Here is a 17,740-nt window from a genome sequence, read left to right as displayed (position 1 = left end):
GCTGAGGTTCTAAAGTTCATGGAGATAAGAGACAGGAGGCCATGGCAGTGATTGAAACACTTTATTCCTACATTAAGATATTTCTTCCTCCCTGACATTACCAGAAGCTCCATCAGTCTGTCCTTTATTCTCTTCTTCCAGGACTTCACTTTATTGACCAACACAGGGATCAGATAATTTCTCAGGTAACATCAGTGGACATGATCCTCGACAAACTTTACAACAAATTCCTCAGTAATGAGGATTATGAGCTCATACGGGCAGAGAAAACTAGCCCTGATAAAATGAGACGACTGTTTAGTTTTAACATGTCTTGAAATTTGAACTACAAAGACTAATTGTATGAGGTCCTAAAAGAGACACATCCTCACCTAATGAAAGAGTTACACTATACTTAAAAGGCATCAGTGAGAAAGCCACTGGGAGCTAATTACCTTGCCACTTCTCCTTACAAGACGAATTATAGGTTAATGTCCAGTTACTAAACAGCAACTGATGAAAATGTTTACAAAGTCGAAAAATTGACTAGAGCACAAGACTGTGGTCATGTTGAAGTTTAATTAGAAACATCAATATTTTAACAGTTTAAATAATTAAATAATCTTTCAGATTTTTCAGTAAGTTTGTAGCATGTATCCCTCTGAGGTTGTTAAAGCTTGAAACTGCACTAAAACTTTTGGGACATTCTGTATACAAGGCAACTTTGGAGAGGATTGCACTAGAAGTTGGGAAAGCATGAATATCTTATACTGAGGCTAACTAATAAGCTGATTCTTAAAGGTGAGAACAGTCAGCAATTCAGGCATGTGGTGGGGGGCAGCCAGTGCAAAGACAAGGAGACAGAGGGTGTCATGTTTTGGGGAAAAGCATAGGTTAACTTTTATGTGGAGAAAAAGGATATATAAAATTAGAAAGGTAGGATTCAGCCAGGTTGTGAAGACCTGTAAATGCCAAGCTGAGGATTTTATATACAATCCTAGAGATAATAGGGATCAACAAAAATTTAGGTAAATTCTGCTAGAATTTATGGGATAAAATCTACATTTTATGAAAATCATTTTGGCTGCTGCAAGAAGAATGAATTGGATTGGGGAGAAATGTAAAGCAGAAGGACTATTAGGAGAATGTGTCAGTAACCCAGATGAGGAGTGACAAGGGCTTTAACTAGGGTAATGGGTGAGTGGAGTGAAGGGGACATAGAAGAGATTTTATAGTGATGGGAATGAGATCTGGCAATTTATTGGATATGTGTATTGAGAATGAAGAGCCAAGAATGAAACACATCAAGAATTTGGGCAACTGGAAGGATGACCATATCCTCTATGGTAATAAGTTTATTAGAACCTTGAATTTGAGATGGGGAGGAGAGAGATAATGAGTTCCATTTGGACATATTCAGTTTGAAATGTCTATAGGAGAGCTAATTTAAAATGCAAAATAAAAAGCATGTGATACAGGAATTCATATCATTTGCAAATGATGCCTAATAGAATGCCTGGTCATGTGACCAACAAGATGGAGCACTAATCATTTCCTGATTCCCATGACTTCTTAAGCTTCTCCAAAAGAGAAAGTGTATGCTAAAAGCAAAGCAACTTCATCAGTCTCCATGTTCTAGGACACCCAAAACCCAAAAGAAGGTTAAGAAAAACAAAACTATGAACTGATTTCTACCCTGATCTCAGGAAACCCTTCCCCCTCCCATTGCCCACCACACTACTAGTGGTGAGGCTGCACTAGTTATTTCAAAGGCCTGACCCACACACTTGCAACAAAACCCAACCCCACACCCCTACTTCCCTACCTCTTTCATGTGCCTTGGAGAAACGAGTTCCAGGCTACAGCACTCTGCTAGAGCCTTGATGACTACTATCTTAATAGGTTTCTGTGTTGAAAACAATTTTTGCCAAGGAGTGGAGAAACAGAGGGTGAGGGATAGGACACATCTCTAGACTTGAAAAAGAACTCAACTCCATGCTTTTTCTCTCTGTCCTCCTAGAGCCTGAAGGACTCAACCTCCAAATGACAGAAATAATCCTGGCTACAGTGATGTCAGTCTGGCAGTGCTCAGAGTTGCCAGGCTAGAAAAATAAGGAACAGAGGGAAAGGGAAATGAGGAAGGGGCACACAGTGGTGTGAAGAAGGAGATTAAGGCACTCCACTAAGCCTGTCCTTTCAAAAGTTAGTCAGGATGAAGACCTAGGATGCTGAGTTGTGATTGCCCAGTGTAGCAGGAGGCTGAGATGGTTTGATACACATCTCCCAGGGAAACCACCATAGGAGAGAGGGTGTCAGAAAGTAAGCAAAAGGGGAAAACAAGGAAGAAGGGAAGTGATATTACCAAAGTGCTCTAGAGAAAACAAAGCCTCAAAACCTCGACTACTACACAGATAAATCAACAAAGAAAACATTAACAGAAGAAAATTTGGCCTCCAGATCAGCAAACAAGTTTCAGTGTTATGTTTAGATAAATATTTGAAACAAAAACAAACTAATATACCATTTGATGAGGGAGATGACCCTATGAAATATAACTACAACATCTTGTTCCTGAATGGTTTAAGAGGAAAATGAGAAGTAGAAAAGTAGAAGTAAAAAAATAAAAGTAGAAAAAGTAGAAAAGAATTGATGTCCATCAGTTTTGGGAATGACTAAACACATTGTGGTACATGCATATAATGGAAGGTTACTGAGCTTTTAAACAATTATGAACATAACGAACAAAAAGAAACATTAGAAGATGTATGTGAACTGCTACTACAAAGTAAAGTCAGCAGAGCCAGGAAAGCAATGTAGGTCATGTCTACAACAATATAAATGGAAAGACCCTCTACCACAAAATAACTGATACAATATTGTGAATTATATTGACCCAAATAATATGAGGACATCTCCACCTCTCTGCTTTGCAGAGGTTGAGATGAACAGATGTCAAGTTTTTCTATGTATTTATTGATTGCTTAATCTTTTTCTCTTTAATTTTTTTTACAAGGGATGGCTCTCAAGTGGTATAGGGGAAAAATTCAGGGAAAATCTAGGCAATAAAAAAAGCCAAGTTTAATAAAATATTTTGAAAATTCATGAATTCTTTCTCCTTTCACATTTTTATTTTCTGAATACTCTGCTCTTTCCCAAGACACAAGCATAGTTGCCTAGAAGGGAGTGATTTCTGGACTAGAACTAGACGAGTTCCCAGTGAGATAAGGTGAACTCTGCTGAAATACCATCTTATTTATTTTGGTTTTTGAACACCATTTTATTTCTCTGATGGTCTTGGCTCACCCAAGTCCCACTTGGTACCTAAACCAGTTATTCAAGTCTTCCCTAGAGGACTTCGGCTATTCTGATAAAGAATTCATCAATTACAGAATGACAGGTTTTATGACTTAAAAAAAAAAAACCTCATATATAGTCTAATCCACCCCAGAAGAGAATCTGCTTGTAGGGTTAGAATTTGGGGAAATGCCCTAAAATATAGTAATAAGTGAAAAACCATGAAAACTTAAACTCTGTGAAAGGTAGAAGTCTGAATATGGCAATCTGTTTACAAATCATAACTTGGACACTGAGACAAAACTTAAGATTCTATGACCTAAAAATAATTCATATGTTCTGTGATGGGAGAATAAACAAACTGATTAGCCAGGATGAGGGAATGTAGATGTACAACTAGGAATATGTGTTTTGTTTTTTTAATTGGGAGATTTATATGGAACGAAATTAAAATATACACACTTAACAAATATATCATCAAAAATTGCACAGAAGAGAGTTGAAAAAGGTAAACTTTCTTTGCTGCTATCTTATAAAATAAATGTGAATGGGGTGGCCAGGTAGCACAGAGAGTAAGAGCACCAGCTCTAGTGTCAGGATGACCTGGAGATCGAATCCCAGGCTCAGACACTTAGCACTCACCCAGAAACACCTGGCCGTGTAACCTTGAGCAAGTTACTTAACCCCAATTGCTTTAAAAAAAAAATAAATGTGCACACACTTTATTTAGCAGAATGTAAACAAAGGAGATTATTTTTTAATTTACTTATTTATGTCTTTTTAAAATTAGAATCTTCATTTTTAATCCATTATTAAATTAAGAATGAAAAAGAATGAAATGTGAATTTGTTCTGTGATTTTAAAATTATGTGGTTTTGTTAAAATGATCAATTTAGAAAAGGAAACATCAGGCACACTTGCTGCACACTTTTTCAACTCTTCTTAATAGTGTCTGAGGTGTTTTACAATAAAGAGTGTGATAGAAGAAAATAGTAACTAGTAATGTACCCTGTATTCTTGACAGTCCAGCAGTTAGCAAAAGATTAGTTTTCACATGGAGTTTGATACAGGGTATTTTTCACTCATTTTCACATGAAGTTGACCTTAAGCATAACATTTGTAGCAAAATTCTTTCCTTATTGAATATAATTCAGAATCTTTTTATACCTATTAATTTGCTGACATTTCTTACATAAAATTTATAGCCTTACCTACCAGTATAAATTATCTAATGTGTAGCAGGGTGTCCTCTGAAAGCTTAACTACACTCAGCATTTATTAAAGGCATTCTACATGCTGAATTCCATGGTCAGTGATGAATATATTAAAAAAAAAAAAAGCAAAATATCCCTGTCTTCAAGGAGCATATGTTTTATAGTGGGTGGGATTAAAGCAGCTAAAACATTTGTGTCCTTTCATCTTACCCGAATTGCCCTACCTTCCCCCTCAAAAAAAAAAGCAAACAAAAAAGGTAAATGGGGGAAAAAAGAAAAAACAAACAACCCTCATCATTCAATAAGATCAAACTGTTTACATACCTATATGGGAGGATGATACCTGTTAATCTTGAGAATTCTATATTTATTTTGACATTTAAAAAGGGATATATGTGCATAGAAGGTATCAACTTAAATTAACTCATGTAATGATAAAAAAAAAACCTAATTAAGCGATAATGGGAGAAGAGGAAAGGAGGAGTCAGAAAAGGGTAAATTACATCACATGAAGAGGCACAAAAATATATTAGAGGGAAAGAAGTAAGGGAAATGAGCATTGTTCAAGCTTTACTGTCATCGATTTTGGTCCAAGGAGGGAATAAAATATTCAGTTAAGTATAGGAATTTAACTTGCCCTACAAACAGTAGGAGGGGAAAGGGGAAAGAAAATGGAGGGCGTATATAGAAGGCAGGGAAGAAGAAGTAAGGAAAACAAAGAAAAGGAAGGGGGATTGATAGATGGGAGGAAAGATTGAAGGAGGTGGCAGTCAAAAGCAAAACTCTTTTGAAGAGAGGAAAGGAGAATGGAGAAATAAAAGCATCATCAGGGAGGGGGAATAGGATGGAGAGAAAGACACAGAGAGTGATCATAACTATGAATGTAAACAGGATGAACTATCTCGTAAAACAGAAGAGGATAGCAGAACGCATTAAAAATCATAATCCTACAATATATTGTTTGCATGAAATATTTGTAACAGGTAAAAGACTGGAGTGGAATATATCATGCCTCAATTGTAGTAAAAAAAAAATCAGGGGTAACAATCCTAATCTCAGACAAAGCAAAACCAAAAATAAGTCTAATCAAAAGAGATATAGAAGGAAACTATATCCTGCAAAAAGGTACCATAGGCAATGAAGTAATAGCATTACTAAAAATATATGCACCTAGAGGTATAGTATCCAAATTCTTAGAGAAGAAGTTAAGGAAGTTACAGGTAGAAATAGATAGCAAAACTATACTAGTGAGGGACTTAAACCTCCCTCTCTCTGAATTTGACAAATCTAACCTCAAATTAACAATAAAAAAATAAAGGAGGTGAATACAATTTTAGAAAGGGTAGATATGATAGACCTCTGGAGAAAATTGAATGGGGAGAGGAAGGAATATACTTTTTCTCAATGTTTCATGGCACATACACAAAAATTGACCATGTACTAGGGTATAAAACCCTGACAATCCAATATAGAAAGGCAAATATATTAAATGCATCCTTTTCAGATTACGATGCAGTAAAAATTATATGTGATAAAGGACCATGGAAAGACACACTAAAAATTAATTGGAAACTAAATAATCTAATCTTAAAGAATGAGTGGGTCAAAACAACAAATCATTGAAACAATCAATAACTTAATTCAAGAAAATGACAATAATGAGACAATATATCAAAACTCATGGAATGCAGCAAAAGCAGTTCTTAGGGAAGTTTTATATCTCTAAATACTTACATGAAGAAAATAGAGAAAGAGAAGGTCAGTGAAGAGGGAATACAACTGAAAAAGCTAGAAAAAGAACAAATTGAAAACCTCCAATTAAATACCAAATTAGAAATATTGAAAACCAAAGTAGAGATTAATAAAATTGTAATTAAGAAAACTATTGAACTAAGAAATAAAACCAAGATTCAGTTTTATGGGGAAAAATAATGAAGTTGATAAACCTCTTGTCAATTTCATTTTAAAAAAGAAGAAAACCAAATTCCTAGTATTTAAATGAAAAAATGTGAATTCACCTCAAAGAAAAAGGAAATTAAAACAATAATCAGCGATTATTTTAACCAATTGTATGCCCACAAATTTGATAATTTTAGTGAAAGGGATGAATATTTACAAAGACATTAATTGTCCAGATTAACAGAAGAGGAAGAAAAATACTGAAAAAACCCATCACAGAAAAAGAAATTGAAAAACTCATTAATGAACTCCCTAAGAAATAATCTCCAGGGCCATATGAATTTACAAACATCTTCTCTGAAACTTTTAAAGAACAATTGATTGCAATACTTTATAGAGTATTTGGGAAAATTGGAAAAGAAGGAGTCCTACCAAATTCTTTTTAAGATACAAATATGGCATTGATACCTAAACTCGGAAGAGCCAAAACAGAGAAAGAAAAATATAGATCAATTTCCCTAATGAGCATAGATGCAAAAATTTTAAATAAAATATCAGCATAAATATTACAGCAACTTATCACAAGAATAATACACTTTGATCAGGTAGGACTTATACCAGGAATGCAGGGCTGGTTCAGTATTAGCAAAATTATCAGCATTATTGATCATATCGACAAGAAAACTAGTAGAAACCATATGATTATCTCAATAGATGCAAAAAAAAAGATTTTGAAAAAATACAACACTATTCATATTAAAAATACGAGAAAGCAGGGGAATACATGGAGTCTTCATTAAAGTGATAAGTAGCTTTTACCTAAAACCATCAGCAAGTATTATATGTAATGGGGATATGCTAGAAGCATTTCCAATAAGATCAGGGTGAAACAAGGATGTCCATTATCATTCCTATTATTCAATTTGGTACTAGAAATGTTAGCTTTAGCAATAAGAAAAAGAAATTGAAGGAATTAGAATAGGCAAGGAAGAGACTAAGTTATCACTCTTTGCAGATGATATGATGATATACTTAGAGAGTCCTAGAGAACCAAATAAAAAACCTACTTGAAAAAATAAACAACTTTAGCAGAGTTGAAGGATATGAAATAAACCCCCACAAATCCTCAGCATTCCAATATATTACTAACAAAGTTCAACAAAAAAAGATAGAGAAATTCCATTTAAAGTTACTGTGGACATCATAAAATATTTGGGAGTTTACCTACCAAAACAAACCCAGGAAATACTTTTCACACAAATAAAGTCAGATCTAAATAATTGGGAAAACATCAGTTGCTTATGGTTAGACTGAACTAATATAATAAAAATGACAATTTTACCTTAATTAATTTACTTATTTAATGCCATACCAATCAAACTACCGAGAAATTATTTTATAGAGCTAGGAATAATAATAACAAAATTCATCTGTAAGAACAAAAAGTTCAGAATGTCAAGAGAATTAATGAATAGAAATGATAGGGAAGGTGGCAGAGTCATACCAGATCTTAAACTGTCTTATAAAAGAGCAATCATCAAAACTACTTGGTGCTGACTAAGAAATAGAATAGTGTATCTATGGAATGGGTTAGGTACACATGAGACTGTTGTCAATGACTATAGTAATCTACTGTTTGATAAACTCAAAGAGTCCAGCTTCTGTGATAAGAACTCACTATTTCACAAGAACTGCTGGAAAAACTGGAAAATAATGTGGCAGAAATTGGGCATAGACCAATATCTTCCACCATATACCAAAATAAGGTTAAAATTGGTTTCAAAATTTAAATATAAAGTCTGATATTATAAGCAATCTCAGGAAGCAAGGAATAGTTTACCTGTCAGATTTATGGAGAAGGGAATAATTTATGACCAAACAAGAAATAGAGAGCATTACAAAAGGCAAAATAGATTATTTTGATTACATTGAATTGAAAAGTTTTCCTACAAACAAAAGCAATGCAACCAAGATTAGGAGGGATGGAGAGAATTTTAAATGAATTTTTACAACCAATGTATTTGATAAAGGCCTCATTTCTAATATATACAAGGAACTGAGTGAAATTTTATGAAAATAAGTCATTTCCCAGTTGATAAATGACAAAAGCATATGAACAGGCAATTTTCAGAGGAAGAAATTAAAGATATCTGTCATCATATAAAAAAATACTTTAAATCATTATTGATTAGAGAAATGCAAATGAAAACAACTCTTAAGTTCCACATCTCACCTGTCAGATTGGCTAACATGACAAAACAAAAAAAAATTATAAATGCTGGAGAAGATGTGGAAAAATTGGAGCACTAATACTTTGTTGGTGGCATTGTAAATTGAATTAACCATTCTGGAGAGCAATTTGGACCTATACCCAAAGGGCTATAAAAATGTGCATACCATTTGACCCAGCAATACCACTTCTAGGGCTGTATCCCAAAGAGATCATACTAATGGGAAAAGGACCTGTATATACAAAATATTTATAGCAGCTCATTTTGCAGTAGCAAAGAATTGGAAATCAAGGGAATACCCTTGAATTGGGGAATGGCTAAACCAAATGAGGAGCAGACACTGGAAAGACTTAAATGAACTGATGCTGAGTGAGGGGAGCAGAACCAGGAGAACATTGTACACAATTACAGACACATTGCATCTGTGATGACTAACTTTGAAAGACTTGGCTCTTCTCAGTAATGCAAGGATCTAAGACTATTCCAAAAGACTCATGATGGAGAACACTATCCACATCCAGAGAAAGAATGATGGAGTCTGAATGTAGATTGTAGCAAGCTATTTTCTCTCTCTCTATTATTTTTTGCTTTCTTTTATTTCTTCTTTCTTGTGGTTCATTCCATTGATTATAATTGTTCTTTACAACTTGACTCTTGTGAAAATATGTTTAATGTGAAGGTATATATAGAGCCTATATAGGATTACATGCCATCTTGGGGTGGTTGGAGGGAGGAGAGGGCAAGGGAGAAAATTTGGAACTCAAAAATTGTGGAACTGAATAGTAAACAAAAAATAAATAAATTTAAATGGAAAAATAAAAAGTGTCCTACCAAATTTTTTATGATACAAAGAGGGTATTGATACCTAATCTGGGAAGAGCCAAAACAGAGGAAGAAAATTATGGAACAATTTCCTTAATGAATATAGATGTAAAACATTTAAATAAAATATTAACAAAGCAATTACAGTAACTTATCATGGGGATAATACACTATAACAAAGTGGGATTTATACCAGGTGTGCAGGTCTGACTTAATATTAGGTAAATGATCAGCGTAATTGACCATACCAATAACAAAACTAACACAAATCATATAATTATCTCAATAGATGTAGAAAAAGCTTTCAACAAAGTAGCCACCCATTCCTGTTAAAAACACTAGGGAGCAAAGGAAGAAATGGAATCTTTCTTAAAATGATAGGTAGCATCTTCCTAAAACCATTAGCAATCATTATATGTCATGATGGTAAGTTAGAAGAATTTCCAATAAGATCAGGGGTGAAACAAAGATTTCCATTATCACCACTATTATTCAATATTGTACTAAAAAGTTACCTTTAGCAATAAGAGAAGAAAAAGAATTTAAAGACTTAGAATTGGCAAAGAAGAAACAAAGCCATCACTCTTTGCAGATGATATTATGATATATTTAGAGAATCCTATCCTACTTGAAATAATAAACAACTTTATAAAGGTTGTAGTATATAAAATAAACCCACATAAATCATCATTATTTCTACATATTACTAATAAAGCCCAATAGCGAGATAGAAAGAGAACTTCCATTTAAACTTATTGTAGACAAAATAAAATATTTGGGACTCTACCTAACAAAACATATCCAGGAACTATATGAACACAATTATAAAACACTTTTCATATAAATAAAGTCAGATTTAATTAATAGGAAAAATATCAGCTGCTCCTGGGTATGCCTAGCTAATATAATAAAAACGAAAATTCTTCCTAAATTAATTTACTTATGCAGTGCCATATCAATCAAACTACCAAAACTTATTTTATAGAGCTAGCAAAAATAATATCAAACTCCATCTGCAAGAACAAAAGTTCCACAATATCAAGAGAATTCATCAAAAGAAATGCAAAGGAAGGTGGTCTAACCATACCAGTTCTTAAATTGTATTATAAAGCAGCAATCATCAAAAAAAACTTGGCACTGGTTAGAAACAAAGTGGTGGATCAATGGAATATGTTAGGTACACAGTGATCAATGACTACAGTATTCTACAGTTTGATCAATCCAAAGACACCAACTTCTGAGATAAGAACTCACTAACATAAAAAACTGGAAAATAGTATGACATAAACAAGGAATAGAATAACATCTTATACCATAGACTAAAATAAAGCCAAAATTGATAAAAGATTTAGATATAAAGGGTAATACTATAATCACAGTAGGAGAGCAAGGAATATTTTGCCTTTCAGATCTATGGAGAAGGGAAGAATTCATGAGTAAGCATGAGACAGAGAAAAATATGAAATGAAAAATAGATAATTTTGATTACATTAAATGGAAAAGTCTTTGTATGAACATGATTAGAAGGTAAACATCCTTTGTTATCTCCTTTTCAGTGGAATGAATGTAGTTTCTTTTCTTTTTTTAAGCAATTGGAGTTAAGTAACTTGCTCAAGGTTACATGGTCAGTTATTTTGTGTGGGTGTTAAATGTCTGAGGCCTGAACGGATCCAGGGTCTCCCGACTCTGGGGCTGGCCATCTTACTCACTGTGCCACCTGGCTGCCCCTGAATGTAGTTTCTTTAAAAATGGTCAGACTCTTCTACAGAACACCATTTTTAGACTTCAAATTGTATTATAAGATTATTTGTAAATACTATTTAGTACTAGTTTTAAAAAAAAAGTATACCAATAGACCAGAATAAAAAACAAAAAAAAAAAAATCAGAAACAACAAAATTCAATAAGTAGTCTTCAATAGACAGAACAAAAAAAAATTCACAGAAGAACTCTACAGAAAAATTACATTTCAGGAGAAATTGGAAAGAATTTTGGCAGAAATTAGGTTTAGACCAACATTTTTTTTTTGGTCTTTATTAATTTGTTTACTTTTAGTTTACAAGATTAATTACAACAATTCCCTGAGTTTCAAATTTTCCCTCCCTCATTCCCCTCTCCCCCATGACAGCATACAATGAAGTATAGGATCTGCAAATACTTTCACATTAGGCATTAGTAAGGTTATAAAGAAGGATTGTAACAGATGGAATGAAGAATGGGAAAGAGGAAACAAAAACAAACAAGAAAAAGAAAAAGAGCAGGTAATTTGCATCAATCTGGGTTCAATCTCAGTTCTTTCTCTGGATGTAAACATTTCTCTCCATCATGAGTCTTTGGGGGTTGACTTATGACTCTGCATTGCTGAGAAGAATCCAGTTTATCAAAGTTGGTCGTCACACATATGTTGTGTCTGTAATTGTGCACAAATTCCTCCTGGCTTTACTCTTCTCACTCAGTATCAGTTCTTTTAAGCCTCTCCAGGTAAATATGAAGTCCATCTTCTCCTTGTTTCTTATTGCACAAGAGTATTCCATAACATGCATATACCACAACTTGTTCAGGTATTCCTCAATTGATGGGCACTCCCTTAATTTCCAATTCTTTGCCACCAAAAAGTAGCTGCTATAAATATTTGTTTACATATGGGTCTTTTCCCCACTTCTATGATCTCTTTGGGATACAACCCTAGAAGTGGTATTGCTGGATCAAAGGGTATGAAATTATTTATAGCCCTTTGGGCATAATTCCAGATTGCTTTCAAGAATGGTTGGATCAGTTCATAACTCCACCAGCAATGCATTAGTGTTCCTATTTATCCACATCCTCTCCAGTATTTGTCATTTTCCTGTTTTGTCGTCTTAGCCAATCTGACTGGTGAGATGTGGTTTCTCAGAGTTGTTTTGATTTGTATTTCCCTAATCAATAGTGATTTAGAGAATTTTTTCATATGCTTATAAATATCTTTAATTTCTTCCTCTGTAAACTGCCTGTTCATATCCTTTGACCTTTTATTAATTGGGAAATGACTTGTATTCTTACAGATTTGACTCAATTCTCTGTATATTTTAGAAATGAGTCCTTTATCAGTGACATAGGTTGTAAAAATTCTTTCTCAATTTTCCTCTTCCCTCTTAATCCTGGTTACATTGGCTTTGTTTGTACAGAAGCTTTTCAATTTAATGTAATCAAAATTATCCATATTGAATTTTATACTGCCCTCTAATTCTTGTTTGGTCATAAAGTCTTCCCCTCTCCACAAACCTGACAGGTAAACTATTCCTTGCTTTCCCAGATTGTTTAGAGTATCAGCCTTTATACCTAGATCATGAACCCATTTAGACTTGATTTTAGTATATGATGTTAGATAATGATATATGAACAGTTTCTGCCATATTATATTCCAGTTTTCCCAGCAGTTTTTGTAAAATAGCGAGTTCTTATCCCCAAAACTGGGGTCTTTGGATTTATCAAACAGTAGGTTACCATAGTCATTGAATGCTGAGTCTTGTGTACCCAATCTATTCCATTGATCCACTACTCTATTCGTCAGCCAGTACCAAGTATTTTTGAGGACTGCTGCTTTATAATACAGATTAAAATCTGGTATAGCTAGACCACCATCCCTAGTATTTCTTTTCATTAATTCCCTTGATATTTTGGACCTTTTCTTCTTCCAAATGAATTTTGTTACTATTTTTTTCTAGCTCTATAAGGTAGTTTTTTGGTAAACTGATTGGTATGGCACTAAATATAGAATTTAATTTAGGTAAAATTGTCATTTTTATTATATTAGTTCAACGCAGCCATGGGCAATTGATGTCTTTCCAATTAGTTAGATCTGACTTTATTAGTGTGAAAAGTGTTTTGTGGTTGTGTTCATATAGGTCTTAGGTTTGTTTTGTCGGGTAGATGCCCAAATATTTTATAATGTCTACAGTAATATTCAATGAGTTTTCTCTTTCTATTTCTTGCTGTTGAATTTAATTAGAAACATACAGGAATGCCAAGGATTTATATTGGTTTATTTTATATCCTGAAACTTTGCCAAATTTATTTATTGTCTCAAGTAGTTTTTTTACTTGATTCTCTAGGATTCTCTAAGTATATCATCATATCATCTGCAAAGAGTGATAGCTTGGTCCCTTCTTGGCCTAATTTGATTCCTTTGATTTCTTTTTCTTCTCTAATTTCTACTATTAACATATCTAGTACCAGATTGAATAAGAAGGGTGATAGTGGACATCCTTGCTTCACCCCTGATCTTATTGGAAATGTTTCTAGCTTCTCCCCATTACATATAATACTTGCTGATGACTTTAAATAGATGCTACCTATTATTTTAAAGAAGGCTCCATTGATTCCTATTCTTTCTAGTGTTTTTAATAGGAAAGGATGTTGTATTTTGTCAAAAGTCTTTTCTGCATTTATTGAGATAATCATGTGGTTTTTGCTAGTTTTATTGCTGATATGATCAATTATACTGATGGTTTTCCTAATATCAAACCCAAAATGAAACCATTAAACTTGCATTCCTGGAATAAATCCTACCTGATCAAAGTGTATTGTTCTTGTAATAAGTTGCTGTAGTCTTTTTGCTATATTTTATTTAAAGTTTTTGCATCTATATTCATGATGGAGATTGGTCTATAATTTTCTTTCTGTTTTATCTCTTCCTGATTTAGGTATCAGTACCATATTTGTGGCATAGATAGAATTTGATAGGACTCCTGCTTCACTAATTTTCCTGAAAAAAATTGTAGAGTATTGGAATCAATTGTTCTTTAAACGTTCTTTTTGTGAGATGGGGTTATTTAAGTAATTTAATTCCTCTTCAGTTAATTTGGGCAACCTATATTTTTCTAAATATTTATCCATTTAACTAAGATTGTCAAATTTATGTGCATACAACTGGGCAAAACAATTCCTAATTATTGTTTTAATTTCCTCTTCATTGGTGGTAGGTTCACCCTTTTTGATACTCATAATTTTGTTTTCTTCTTTCTTTTTTTATCATTCTTTCTAAGTGTCTATTTTATTGTTTTTTTATAAAACCAGCTTTTAGTTTTATTTATTAATTCAATAGTTTTATTAATTTCAATTTTATTAATCTCTCCTTTAGTTTTCAGTATTTCTAATTTAGTATTTAATTGAGGATTATCAATTTGTTTTTTTTTTCTAGCTTTTTAATTGCATGCCCAATTCATTTGCCTCTCTTTTCTTTAATTTATTCATGTATACATTCAGGGATATAAAGCTTCCCCTAAGAACTGCCTTTGCTGCATCCCACAAATTTTGGTATGTTGTCTCATTATTGTCATTCTCTTGAATGAAGTTACTGATTGTTTCTATGATTTCTTATTTGACCCACTGATTCTTTAGGATTAAATTGTTTAGTTTCCAATTAGTTTTTAGTCTGTCTTTCCATGGCCCTTTATTGCATATGATTTTTATTGCATCATGATCTGAGAATGATACAATTAATATTTCTGCCTTTCTGCACTGAGTTATTTTTATGTGAGGTTTTTATGTCCTAGTACATGGTCAATTTTTGTGTATCTGCCATATACCACTGAGAAGAAGGTATATTACCTTTTATCCCCATTCAGTTTTCTCCAGAGATCTATCATACCTATCCTCTCTAAAATTCTATTCACCTCCTTAACTTCTTTCTTGCTTATTTTAAGGTTGGATTTATCAAGCTCAGAGAGGGGGAGATTAAGGTCTCCCACTAGTATAGTTTTGCTATCTATTTCTTCCTCTAATTCCCTTACCTTCTCCTCTAGGAATTTGGATGCTATAGTACTTGGTGCATCTATGTTAAGTAATGATATTGCTTCATTCCCGATGGTGCCTTTTAGCAGGATATAGTTTCCTTCCTTATCTCTTTTAATTAGATCAATTTTTGCTTTTGCTTTATCTGAGATAAGGATTGCTACCCCTGCTTTTTTTACTTTAGCTGAGGTATGATATATTTACTCCAGCCTTTTACCTTTACCCTGTGTGTTTCCCTCTGTTTCACATGTGTTTCTTGTAAACAGCATATTATAGGATTATGATATTTAATCCATTCTGCTATCTGCCTCTTTTTTATGGGAGAGTTAATTCCATTCACATTCACAGTTATGATTATTATGTTTCCCTCCATCCTATTCCCTCCCCTGTTAATGCTTATTTTCTCCCCTTCTCCTTTCCTCTCCTTAATAGTTTTCCTTTTGACCACCACTTCCCTCAGCATTCCCTTATCAGCCCCCCTCCCTTTTCCTTCCATTCCCACTTACTTCTTCCCTCCCTACTAACCACCCCCCCTTTCATAGACCTTTCCCCCTCCTACTGCCTGTATGATATTTTTATACTTAATGAAGCATGTTATTTCTTCTTTGCACCAAGAGTGACAGGAAAAAATCTTATGCAAAGCTCCTATCCCTCCCCTCTTTCCCTCTATTATATGTTTTGTGTCTCTTCTCCATAGAGTCCTATGCTTAACTGGTTGTTATTCCCTCCTTGAACCAGACCCAAGGAGGGAAAAGCTCATATAATACTCATCTCCCTCCCTTCTTTTCCTCGGCTGTATTGCTTTTATGCCTCTTTGTGTGGCATAATTTACGCTTTTCCACTTCATTCATTCCTCTTCTTCCATTGCAGTCCCTTTGTAGCCCTTAATAAGATTTTTTTAATCGTCATTTTGTGTAATTTATACTCATACCCTCTCCTTGTCTATAAACAGTTTGCTCTTATTAAATAACAGGGTGTGTGTGTGTTTTCCTTGTTTACCTTTCTATGTCACTCTTGCATCTCGTAATTGGAGGTTGAATCGAGCTCTGGCTTTTTCATCAGGAAGGTCTGGAAATCTGTTATATCACTGAATGACCATCTCTTTGCCTGGAAGAATATGCTCAGTCTCGCTGGGTAGGTGATCATTGGTTGTAACCCAAGCTCTTTTGCCTTGAGGAAAATTGAATTCCACTGCCTCCAATCTTTCAGTGTAGAGGCTGCCAAATCCTGTGAGATCCTCACGTGGTTTCTCGATATTTGAATTGTTTCTTTCTGGCCACGTGAAGTATTTTCTCTTTTACCTGGTAGGTCTGGAGTTTGGCCACCACATTTTTAGGACTTTTCAATTTGGGATCTCTTTCAGCAGGTGTCCAGTGGATTCTCTCGATTTCTATTTTACCCTCAGGTTCTAGTATCTCAGGGCATTTTTCCTTAATGAACTCTTGGAGAATGTTGTCTAGGCTCATTTTTTCATCATGATTTTCTGGTAGGCCTATGACTCTCAGGTTATCTCTCTGGGATCTGTTTTCCAGGTCAGTTATTTTTCCATTGAGACATTTTACCTCTTTTTCTAATTTTTCATTCTTGTTATTTTGTTTGACTAATTCTTGGTTCCTCATAGAGTTATTTGTTTCAATTTGGCTGATTCTGGTTTTTAGCAAATCATTTTCCTTGGATAGTTTTTGGAGCTCCTTTTCCATATCATATACTTTTCTTTTTAAGGAGCTGTTTTCTTCATTATAATGTTTTTCTAATTCTGCAATTTTGATTTTAAAAGAATTATTCATTTTGTCTTCTATCTCTCTCATTTGGTTTTCAAAGTTCCTTTTGAGCTCATCTGGGAGAACTTTCTGTGCTTGTCGATGTTTCAGCTGTGGGTGTGGAGCCCACATTGTCTCTCTCTGAGTTTGGCTCCTCTCTCTGAGGATAGTAGGACTCCAGAGTCTTTGTAGTCTGCTTTCTACCCATTTTGAGGTAGGGCCCTAGCCAATAGTTACTATGTTTTCTGGGTCAGAGGGGGGTGGTGGAGTAGGCTGGGTTCACTCTGCCATCCTGGTCCTTGGAGGTCCTGATAGGGGTTTTTTTTTTAATTTCTGGGCTATGGAGTGGTAGTCGCAGAAGTATTTCCTGTCCTGGACACAGACCCTGCATTTGGTTCTTATCTTGCTCTTTCAAGTCCCAGCCCTTTGGTGAAAGGCCTGGGAGTGGGCCTTGTGGTTGGTGGGACAACTTGTCCCCCTTGTTGGTCAGGCCTCCTCTCAGCCTGCCCTGTGCCGTCGCTTCCCAGCCTGCCACTGCACACAGTGCCATCTCTTCCCAGCCTGCCCATGCACACAATGCCATCACTTCCGAGCCTTCCCCTATAGACCAACATTTATAACCTAATTATCTGAAAATGTAATGTGCCCTGAATGTTAAAGGTCATAATCTTCAAGAAATAAAAGAGAGAGAAAGAGAGAAAGAAAGAAAGAAAGAAAGAAAGAAAGAAAGAAAGAAAGAAAGAAAGAAAGAAAGAAAGAAAGAAAGAAAG

At 34.3% G+C, this 17,740-nt stretch overlaps 1 protein-coding gene across 3 annotated transcripts in view; it reads left to right on the top strand.

Moving 5' to 3' along the window:
• LOC138143476 (NACHT, LRR and PYD domains-containing protein 1a-like) overlaps window positions 1-17,740 on the top strand; it is a 65,944-nt gene that overhangs the window by 3,546 nt on the left and 44,658 nt on the right. The window contains exon 5 of one of the 3 annotated variants that reach the window (XM_069064751.1): window positions 142-688. The exons of the other annotated variants lie outside the window; for them this stretch is intronic. Within the exon in view, the coding sequence (XP_068920852.1) occupies window positions 142-317 (176 nt within the window). The 3' untranslated portion in view covers window positions 318-688. Of the gene's footprint in view, window positions 1-141; window positions 689-17,740 lie in introns of those variants that run through there. 3 annotated transcript variants of the gene reach the window in all.

The sequence above is a fragment of the Petaurus breviceps genome, unplaced genomic scaffold, assembly GCF_028583685.1.
Source record: "Petaurus breviceps papuanus isolate PSGF00001 unplaced genomic scaffold, PetGlider_PUasm1.0 90639, whole genome shotgun sequence".
Taxonomy (NCBI): domain Eukaryota; kingdom Metazoa; phylum Chordata; class Mammalia; order Diprotodontia; family Petauridae; genus Petaurus; species Petaurus breviceps.
The sequence above is the reverse complement of the archived record's forward strand: the minus strand, read 5'-3'. Positions and strand labels throughout refer to the sequence as shown.